Source organism: Urocampus carinirostris, chromosome 20 (assembly GCF_059441175.1).
Source record: "Urocampus carinirostris isolate Australia breed hairy pipefish chromosome 20, RoL_Ucar_1.0, whole genome shotgun sequence".
In the NCBI taxonomy this organism is placed as follows: domain Eukaryota; kingdom Metazoa; phylum Chordata; class Actinopteri; order Syngnathiformes; family Syngnathidae; genus Urocampus; species Urocampus carinirostris.
The window spans coordinates 6518183-6529884 of record NC_142368.1 but is presented as its reverse complement, the minus strand read 5'-3'; the positions used below and the strand labels follow the sequence as shown (position 1 = coordinate 6529884).

The window sequence follows — 11702 nt, the reverse complement described above, 5'->3', positions numbered from 1 at the left end:
TAAACAGGACAAAAATAGACTGGAACGAAACTAAAAAAACTATATGAAAAAGGACAAAATAAACGGGAACAATACCGGACAGGAATACTAACAGGAAACAGGACTGAGTCAGAATCCACGTCTTGTGGGGCAGAGGTTTGTTGACGGACTGACCAAGGGAGATTGAGAGCAGTGAGCTTAAAATAGAAGGAAAACCAATCTGTCAACGAGCTGCAGCCTACGCCACATGGGCGGGGCCAATTGGGCGCCATGGTAATTGGACAAAGCCGGTGGCACAAATCGCTAAAGTGATGCGAGTTGCTATTGTAGCTAGTAGTTGCAAATTTCTACTTTACTAAATCAATTTTAGATGAGTTTTCTGATAAATCGGCACAATTGAGCAAGCATATACACCTTTTGAGAACTAATATTTACTGCTAGCGTTACTAGCCACTAACACTTGTGAAATAGTGGCTGAAGAACTGTATTTGCTAATGGTGGTATTTATAGTTGATGACACATGACATAGCAAATTATTCCATGGAGCTAATCGATAAAGCTATTCCCTCTGCTAAATTGACGCTAGTTTTAGCATACTTCAGCTTTACTCAATTCAAATGTGTATTTTAATTTTCTGCTGTGTTACAATTCTATATTTTATACTTATAAGATACTTATAGTATTTATACCTTTGTGCAGCACTAGTAGTGACCACTAGCAGTCATAGCATTACACTTGTTAATACTGGCACAAGATGCTAATATGTGTGGCAGGAATGGAATTTCCTTTTGCTAGTTGCTAATGAGCTAATACTTATCTTACTGTCAGTTTGATGACACATGCTGCGAAAAGAACTCTAGCTGTGGCTAGTGGCCAAGTCGGTGCATCATTTAAGCGATGCTATTTGCTAATGCAGCTAGTTGTCACAAATTTCTACTTTACTAAATACGTTTAAAAAAGTATTTATGCCTCTGGCACCTACTCAGTGGCACTAGTAGTGACTGCTAGCTGTGCTATCCACTAACGCTTGTGAAATAGTTGCTTATACTTATAGCAGGGACTGTATTTGCTAATGCTTGTCGCTAATGCTAGTCGCAAATGCTTTTTTGTCCAATTTGGAGACACACACTACTGAGTTCTAGCAGTTCTGAGCGCTAAAGCACTGCGGGTTGCCACTGCATCTGTTACATGAACAAAAATATACAACCAAATTGCGACTGCAGAAAAATATGAGCGAAATAGCTAATTTTACGACCTAGCGATTGTTAAACTTTTAGACATCTTGACTGATGTGGATGTTAAAAATATTTTAACTCTTCAGTTTTCGAAAGTAAGTATCTTTTGGTTCCCCCGCCCCCTTCACTCTTTATTCGAAGAAGCGTTTGTCCAGGCTTTAAATAACAGACATTTTTTCGATCCTTCCCTGCTAGTGCCATCAATTAGCGCTTTAAGCGCAGAGCTCGCGGCTGTCAAGTACTGAACGAGAGGAGAGAGGACAGAAAACGAAGTCGAAAGCGGAAAAAAGCAAAGGGTCAAGCTAGGTGTACGCCAAAAAGAATAAAGAAATGTTCCGGAGCACGGGGACATTTAAGTAATAATATGCTGCATTTTAATAGGGCTTATTATGTAAGGGCACAGTGAGGAATACACTCTGAAAAATAGAAAAGCGGATATTTTTACAAGGTAAATGTGAAACAAAGAAATTGATTTTATTCAAATTACCTTAAAAATATTATTTAAAAGCCTCAGTATGTATTAATTGGCAAACTGCACACATTTAAATAAATCACTATTGATTCAAATAATAAAAAAGCATGTACTACATCATACACATCGTAGGTTTAGAAATTCTTAATTGTATTACACACCTGAAGCACCCTTCGAAGAAGGGTTAGCGTTTGGCGGCCATCTTACAACTACAGAAGCCCGGATGACCATTTTGCGAAAGTGGCTTGTCCAGGTGGTGCTTTTAGTACTTAACTGCCACTTACTTTGCCCAACTCAGGCCTGCATGGGATGGTTGCCAAGTTCCATGATTCAGGCATCTGACTTTTTTTCCACTGTTTCCTTCTCTCGGCACTTGTGTTAGCCGCTATTTTTATTTATTTTACATAGTGGAATCCATACCGAGCAGTCGCTGCCATGTTTGTCTGGCATCTTGCTGCTACGCTGTGCTCATTTGGCATTTTCGTTCCCATTAGACAACGCAGTGCCATCTAGTGGTCAAATATTACACGATGTAACTTTATGGAAACAGCGGTGGGTGGCATAGCATTCTGCCTGCAAACTTTGCTTCTTAGGAGGTAGAGCGCTCGTCTTGGGACCAAGAGGTCGCAGGTTCGATTCCCGGCTCCCCCGTGTTATATGTCAAAGTGTCCTTGGGCAAGACACTGAATCCCTAAAGCCCCCCATAGCAGCCTTGCATGGCTGAGGCTGCTATCGGTTAGTCAGTGTGTAAAAGGGAAAAGTGTGAAGCACATTGTAAAGTGCTTTGGGAGGTCTTCATTGACTTCAAAAAGCACTATATAAATGCAGACCATTCACCTGAATTGGCTGGTGCTGTTAAAACTTACCTCCGAATGGCTAGCGCCGTTAAAACACGAACTGTGACAATTCTGGTTGACCAAACACTCCATCACTCAAATAGCAGAGAGGAAAAAAAAACACAATCATGAAACTCTAAATTGAAAAAACGCAGTGCCTTGCGATGACACATCGATTAGATTTCGGTTAATTCAAACTGTTTAGGAAATAATCCTGGAATTCACTGGTTATTCTTCAAAAACTGGATGTTGCGGTTTTACGGCCTAGAGTGTAACTTGACTCCATTGTCTCGGTCCCGTCACTTTCGGAGTGCGGGCAGTAGGCGCTAGCGATGCATTCAACCCGCAAGGTGGGGGGGAGAGATTGAGGGGGGGTTTCGGCCCTTATGCCGTTCTTTGCGCTCCATTAAGGCGGCCGCGCAGCGTGATAGCATCTGCGGCGCTTCTAGCGCACCTCCTCTTTCCTCTTTCCTTTTTCCCCCTCCTCTTCCTCCACAAGTCCGGCGGGTTTGCTGATGTGGATCCCGTGGCGCCTTGATGAAAAAGCATTTAACCTGCACGCTTCACTAAATAGGTGCTCGCACGTAGGGAGGGGAAAAAAAACGGAAACGGAGATTGCAAGCCGTGCAGGATCGGACTGCGGTAGGAGGAGAAGGTCGATTCCTCGTTTGTTTGCTGAAACAGGGCGGGGGCGGACATTCAAGTTTTGAAGTTAAGATTTATCAGTTAGTTTGTTTTTCCTCACAAAATGCATTACCAGTCATCTTAGCAATTATTTTTCATTGGAATTTGCGAAAAATAATGCAACAAATACATAATATGACACATTTCTTTGCAGATGCTATCAATAATTATGAATATTTTATATTTGAAACTAAGTGTTTGATATATTCAAGTAACTTATGAGATAAACCAAAACATTAAACATACTGTATTTTCCGCACTATAAGGCGCACTGGGTTATAGGGCGCACCCCCAAAAAGCATTTTTTGGTCCTATATTTTCCATACATAAGGCGCACCGGAATATAAGGCGCTACAATGGGAACGTCGACAAAACAGTCAGATAGTTCAGTCAAACTTATTACCCCCTTTACATTCCCAAAGCTTGCAAAGAAGCAAATACGTGTCGTAGACACGTGCGGATGCGGTGTCCGTACAATGTCTCCAAACGAACATTTCTTAGTTTCCATTTTATTTTTTGCTGGCAACTGTGTGGACAGCAAAGTAAGAATTTTATCGTGCAGGGAAACGGGGTTCTTTACTGTGCATATGACAACAAACACTTTGAATTGAATTTCGTTTAAAAATAAACTTATCACAGAAATATCAAGATCGTTCTAAAACAAGATACCGGGAAAATATGAATCCGTTCTCTTGCATCTTTCACGTTCATTAATGATACGTAACCATGGTCTTCTTACAACCATGAGTGTAGTAAATCCAGGAGAGTAAAATATTTACAAATACAGAATAGTAAAACATGTTTTCTCTATGCCGTAGCGCAACCCAACATGTGATTCACATTCATCTTTTTCGGCCAATCGCAGGCTTTGTTTCGCCCCTTTAGCCTATGCGAGCCTGTAAATGATAAAAAGGATCCGCCCCCTTTACCTCCGAATAACTTTAGCCAATAGTGACTGATTCAAATGATGATTGACACATTGGTTAGGAAATGAAACGCCGGTATATAAATCCCGGCATACACCGCGGACGACTATGCCTTTGGGGGAAAATCTAGTCGGCGGCTGCTTGCTTTAGTTGCAAGACTTTGCGACTTAATATTGATCCATATATAAGGCGCACTGTATTATAAGGCGCATTGTCAGCTTTCGAAAAAAATAAAGGCTTTTAGGTGCACCTTATAGTGCGGAAAATACGGTACTTATTACATTATTTTTTAACTAAATATGTTTGGTAAGATATCCAAAAATAAAAACATGATTTAATTTGCCTGATGCTGTAACAGTCATGTTCCACGGACAGACTGAGGAGATCATTTCTTTCTCATGCCATGAGGCGCTTTAACTCCGCCCGGGGGAGTAAAAGCATATTAGCATAATATATTTGTTGGTATCTATTTATACATTTACTTCAACATATGCCATGATTGGTCCTCCATACCTTTTGGTGTCAGCCTGCCATGACATCCGTTTATATTTATTACAGTGTGTATTTTCCGTTGCAGTATTTAAATACTCTATAGCAAAACGTTATTTTAGGTATTTTTGTATTCTATATCTTTATTTTATTATTTTATTTTTCAACACAAGGATACTGCTGGAAGTGAATTTCCCTACGGGGATGAATAAAGTATCTATCTATCCATCTCTCTATCTTTTATATTCAACTAACTTATGCATATATAAAAAATACTTCACTAGATCACACAATAGATAAGAAAAATACCACTATTGTTATATACTACTTTAAAGAATACTATTTAGTCAAGTATTTCGTATGGTGATACTACAATTAAATTCTGATTTGATTAAAAATATATTGGTTTAAATATTCTATCCTGGTAAGTATTTGATGGGTTGAATTACACATACTAGAAATTGAAATTATAACAAGGTATTTATTATTTAAATCATGTATTGTAAATATTACTAAAATTTGAAAATAGGATTCATTATTTGGGTTTAAATCAGGGGCGTCAAACTCATTTTAACCCAGGGGGGGCCACACGAAAGAGCAAATATTCTCTCGGGGGCCGGACTAGGAGATGGGAGAGAAAGAAATAAGAGAAAAGGAGGTAGAGAAAAGTAGAGAGGGTGGGACAAATGAAGAGGGAGAGAGAATGTGAGAAACAAAAGTGATAAAAAGAAAGTGAGAGAGGGGGAAAGAGAGAGAAAGGGTAATAGAAAGAAAGAGGGATGGGAGAAAGAGAAAGGGAAAGCGAGAGAGAGAGAGAGAGAGAGAGAGAAAGAAAAAAGGAAGAAAGAGCAAAAGAAGGTAAAAAGACACACAGGGAGAGAAAGAGACGAAGAGGAACAAAGAAAGAGAAAAAAAGAGACAGAAAGAGTGAAAGCGAGAGAGACAAGAGTTGTAGTTTGACACCCGGTTATAATGCATGATATAATAAAAACTTTTAGCCATCCAATATTTTTTAATTAAACAAAAAATGAAAAATGTGATTTTTGCATATAATAAAAAAATTAAATTACCTAATATTATGAGATAAAAAACGACTCGTTTTCAATGTTTTATGGACGTACTTAATGGAAAAAAAGGATTACACGTGTCAAAAAGGAAAACTTATATTAATTACGATGTTATAATAACTGGAAAATAACTAAATAAATAGTTTAATAAAATAAATGTTAGGTTAACCCCAACACTTGTAATAAAAACCTGCACTCAAAGAAGACACAGAGACGTCAATATGACTTACTTGCAAGGAGAGATGACCATAGACTGCCTATTACAGTCTACTAGACACTCTGAAAAAGTCCATTTTGTACTTGCCTTTTTATTGTATTAGGAACGCCCTAATTTACATGTTTCTTCTGCTAAAGGGAGGGGGAGTGACAAAAAAAACAGTTTGAGACCTGTTTTCACAACAACATCGTATCAACACCTGTTTAAACTTACAAAAACATGTTATCGTATCACCAATATTACTACTATTGAACTAGGCAAGAATGGCACACTACGCAAGAATATACACAGTATGCAACAGTAGAAAAACGTATTTACAGTTTTAATCCCTCAATAAATAAAATAATTTAAGAAAAATGAAAGATAAGTTAAAAAAACTCAATTCTAATGATTACTTTAGCGGGAAACATTCCAAAAATGTCTCTACTTTCCTCTTTCTTGCACTAAACTAAACACAGAAGACCATTCTTTCTACAACAACCCCCCTTTGCCTTTTCTCTCGAGGGTTCCCGCGCAGGCTTTATTTATCTGCGCCGCTCTCGCACAATAATAAACACACACTTCCCTCTCTCTTTTCTCCCCCTTTTCTCTGCAGCACCTCTCACTGACAAATTGATGTTGCGGCACTTCCCCCTTCCCCGCCCCCCTCACCTCCTTTCTCTCTTTTGCAGCCTTAGCATAAAAGCGGGCCGGAGCGCGTGGCGCCGCCGAATTCAATTTCACACTTGAGTTAGGTTGTTGATTACCCTGCCAAACTCAGATTAATGCGCGTTTAACCAACATGGATCAGGAGACCCCCTTTGGCTGACAGCCAGCTTCGGAGTTGATACAGCGGGAGGGGAAAGGGGGTCTCTGCGTGGACCACCCTCTCCTCACGCCGCACCCAGTGATTGATTGTAAAAGTTCACGCCGTGTCATCGTAAACCGTCCCAACACGTTAGGAACAATCCCCCGTTTCCTTAAAGATGCAATGCGGATGTTGTTACATTTTTACTCACGGGCGCCCCCTCTGGTTCAAAGCGTAACTGCAGCCCCCCGAGAAATTTCTCAAGTGTGTGAATTCTGCAGGGCGAGTACGAGCGTTCGTCGCGGGACGGCAGCCCCCACGCCGGGGCCCTCGACACGTACCCCCGTGCGCCCCTCAAGCTACCTCAGAACCACGCAAAGCCCCCCGGATACCCGCCCGTGCATCTGCCCTACCCGCCAGTTTTTCACCATTATAAGCCGTCGCCCTACCATCATCCCCCTTCTCAGCCTAGCCCACCCTACACTCCGCAGGTACGCTACACGTTCAAGAATATTTTTTTGTGTATTGGCATTGTACTTTGTTCGATAATTTGATTATACTTACTGCTATGATTCATTAATTTTATTTTTTATTCATTTTTTTCGATACTGTATTTTTCATATGTTAAACTTTGTTTTTACTAGAAAAGTGTTTGTTTTTTAGTATCGTTTTTTTATTACACAAACTAATTTTAGTCTTTTTTTTTTGAATAATTCAAATTAAGTTTCATATTTTTATTAGATTTTTTTGTTAAAATATTTCCTTTTTTAATACTTTAATTTTCACTTTTTAGAAACTTATATTATTTAATGTCTTATTTATTTGTATTACTTACATTAATAACTCTGTAAATCGTATGTTTTATTTTAAAACATGTTATGATGTCTTACATTTTAATATTGTGATCTAAATATATATTTTTTTCAGTACTTACATTTTAATATTTTCAACTTTATTTTTTCAAGAGAAACATATGATTTATATGTATTGCATTGGTATTTTCCTTAATTTTTTTATTTGTGTTTATATTTATAAAATAGATTTTTTTCCTCATTACTTTAATTTTAATATTTTGTTTTCACTAGTAACACATGACTATTTTATTAACATTGGTCTTTCAGTATTTTACTATTTTATTTATGTTCATTATTTATTTGTATTATATTACTCTGCAAATTGTATTTTTAAATTGTAATATTTTAACATGCTTATTACATATTTTATTTTTTATTTGTTTTTTGTTGTGTCAAATATCTTATTTTTAAATATTTTAATTGTCACATTTTGCTATAGAAAATACATATTTTAATTTTGTATTTTTTCAAGATTAATTATTCCTTAATATTTGTTTTCAAATTTTTTCTATTTACAATGAATTATTTGATTTCATATCTAATATTTTTAAAATACATTTAAATGCATCTTTAAATATATTATTACATATTTTATTACAGTCCCTAATTAATATTAGTTTTACGTCATGCTTTTATTTAATTTAATACTTGATTTTGTTTTGTTTTCCATTTTGCTAAAATAGATCAAATAAAGTGGTTGGTCTACCATTTATTCCACTATATTTTTCAAGATTAATACATTTAAAATATATATAGTTTTTAGACAAATATCTTTATGTATTTTGTGTGTTATATTGTTTGGGTTGTATTTTCTTTATACTCCAAGCCCGTAAACAGCTCAGTTTATTCTTCTGTCATTATTTCCCCCTCCACTCCTGCAGGGGGCGTACTCCCAGCCGTCATCACCCTACATCCCCCCGGGGGCGTACCCTCCTCCTTCCTGGGGGTCCAGCTCTGACACTCAGCCCTCCAGGGTGTCTCACGAACAGTTTCGAGCCGCGTTGCAACTCGTAGTCAATCCAGGTAACTAACTTCATCGATTGTTTTCAAATAACTTATTATTACGTTTATTTTTTATTTTTTGCTTTTCTTTTAAATGACTAGAAATGTGTGTGACCTATTTGTTGTACTAAGGTGATATAAAAGCAGTGTAAGCTCAGCTAAGCCATCTAGTGGTTGATAGTGATATCACAACATTAAACCACTCCTTAATTTGACACTTCTTTTCTGGATTGTATTTACCTATTTCCTTTTTTCAGTTTACAAAAACGTCAAGACATTTTTTTCATTTGAAGCATTTTTTTCAAGTATTCTAAAATGTTTGCTGGCGTACTGCTGACATGCTGTGTAAAAATGTGTTTTTTCCCTTCTATTCGTCGCGCTTTTGGATATTGTTGATGTATAATGCATTGCGAGTTAAATCTCAGCATCATAAACGATAATATAATCGACAATCATTTAAATGGTCAGTGGATTATTAATTTACCGACCAAACCAAGTCATTCTCCAATTGATCAAATGATTAATTATTTAAGAGCACTTATCCTGAGTAATCATATTTTATTACATAATTCATCAAATCATTAGTTCATCAGTTGATTAATTAATTGATCAATTAATTGATCTGGGTGGTTTCTGGTTTGTTGTTATTTTTACTGACTTATATTTGCTAATTCAATTTGACGGTTAATAAGCTTGCTTAGGTGAGCACCAATTTATGTTAGCTTGATGTAGCTTTATGTTAAAATTTGTATCAACAATTGTGCATTAATTGTACACTAACATTAGGGACCCATTTGACACAAAGAGCTGGAAAACAAAAATATTTAGATTTCTTCTTTTTTTTTTAAGAGAGAGAGCAACAAAATTGTATTTATTTTAAGACAAAATTAAACAAAACCGCCAAACCCGCTCTCCAGACAAAAGCTAATTATTCTCAGCACATTACTGTGTGATGTTTGATAATTTGATAAAATAAATGAAATAATAATAGAAATAATGACAGATCCCATATCAATATAAATATACCACACAGTCACTTAAGAGAGTTGAGGCTCATTTTGATCATTTTTGTAATGGTTTCTAAACAAGGTGCAAGCAAAGTTATTTTGTAAAAATGTCACAAAAGATTGAGTAATTTACTTTTGGTGCAGACGGAGCTTGTAAATAAGGAGTGCGTGCGCTGTGTGTAAAGTTCTGCCCATTTCTAAAGCTCACCCAATCAAATAGCTCTGGGTGCTTTACTGGAGTATTGGGGTGTTTGCAGTTTGTTCTGTGAGTTTTCATCATAAAGTGTCTCAACAGCAAAAATATATTGTTTAATGAGCTTCCAAGGATTAAGGATTCTTTAGCGATAGACACTCAAAACGGGGTCTGTCGGTGTGACACCTTGACTATAAACCGTAGTGATGACCAAACCCTTTGCAATTGTTGACCCGGCTTCGCACCCTCCTAAACGGCTCCACGTCTATCAATAGAGCAAACAATCGCGGAAACTCTATTTTATCTCCAAGCCAGGTGTGCTCATTAAAAGAGCCATATATGGCTCACGAGCCATTGGTTCCCGACACTTGCCTTAGCAATTATTTGGAGTTAGCTTAGTGCCGGTAATTTGTTAAGTTATGAGAGCAGGAAAGCATGTTAGCTTTGTCTTATTTAAGGTGAAACTTATTTCATTTAAATATCAGCACGCAACCAAGCAATCCAAAATATAAACAATAAAAGTATTGTCTCAGCACTTAGCCTAGCGCCAAAATACAGTTAGCTTAGGTGAGCAATAATGCATATTATCATTGTAGCTTTAGGTCATTCTGTTTTTGTATGCTCATTTCCAAACAGATGATGTAGTCATTCTCCCGATCAATTCACTTTTCACTCCCTCACCAGGCGACCCTCGAGAATATCTGGACAGCTTCATCAAGATCGGCGAAGGCTCCACGGGTATCGTGTGCATTGCCACCGAGAAGCATAGCGGCAAGCAAGTGGCCGTCAAGAAAATGGACCTGAGGAAGCAGCAAAGGAGGGAGCTGCTCTTCAATGAGGTGCTCTTCGAAACCACTTTCACTCTATCGGGGATTTTTTTCAAATGGTAGGGATGCACAAATGTTATCAAATTTATGACGGCGAAATATGATGTCACTGTTAATTAGTCACTTGAGGCCAATCGATACCATTCAATCAGCCGATACTACATCTTAGAGCCGATACTACATCATTATGATTTGATTTTCTATAGAATTAGTAGCACAATACAACATCATTAAAATGAAATCTATATTTTTCTTGGCCAAGTAGGGTCGCGGGGGTGCTGGGGCCCATCCCAGCCATCTTCGGGCAGTGGGCAGGGGACACCCTGATCTGGTTGACAGCCAGTTGCAGGGCATACAGGGACAGACAATTCGCTCGGGAGAACATGCAAACTCCACACAGGAGGTCCGATCTCATGACCTCAGAACTGTGCCGCACACGCACGAACCACTGCGCCGCCTTGCCGCCCTTGGCCAAAACATGTGTGACATTAAATATTGGGCCATTTGAAGTGACGTTTTGTTCACGTAACATAAGCATAATCATATGCACTTCCTGGAATATCTCCAGTATATTCTGCTTACAACAATATCATAAAATGTACTTATTTAGTCGTATTATTACCATTTTTTTGGGACGTTTGCACATTTTTTGTAATAAAACTTCTTTTTTTCAGTTGTATTTACTTAAAAATAATGTTATCCATTTATTATTACTTTTTATATTCAAAGCCCATGTGTGTCATTTTTGACCACTAGATGTCACTGTTGTCTAATGTGAACAAAAAACAGTGCCGCAGCAAGATCCCAAACAATGATGTCAGCTACTTGTTGATGGGCTGCATGTTAAGTAGAATAAAAACAAAATTATCGATTAGTATTAATTCATTTTATTTTTTAATTACTGTACGCGGTTATCAGTATTGCTCTCGAGAAGCAGGATCTCATCAGTTATCTGTATGTTAGGAAATTGTAAACCCAAATGAGGACACACATAAAAATAATTCTATTGTCGTTTTTTTTTTGTGAATGTATTTGGAATAAAGTATGCATTTATCTTTTATCGGTCTCCAGAAGCAGGATCTTAGTTTTTACCGCTATGTAATTTTACTGTAAACGAAGCCAAAAAC

General features: G+C 37.4%; 1 protein-coding gene across 2 annotated transcripts in view; it reads left to right on the top strand.

The window, feature by feature from the left end:
• Positions 1-11702, top strand: part of pak5 (p21 protein (Cdc42/Rac)-activated kinase 5) — an 86783-nt gene that overhangs the window by 62797 nt on the left and 12284 nt on the right. For both annotated transcript variants that reach the window (XM_088324475.1, XM_088324476.1), the window contains 3 exons: positions 6974-7183; positions 8428-8569; positions 10433-10587. In XM_088324475.1, coding sequence (XP_088180601.1) covers positions 6974-7183; positions 8428-8569; positions 10433-10587 — 507 coding nt within the window. The remainder of the gene's footprint in view (positions 1-6973; positions 7184-8427; positions 8570-10432; positions 10588-11702) is intronic.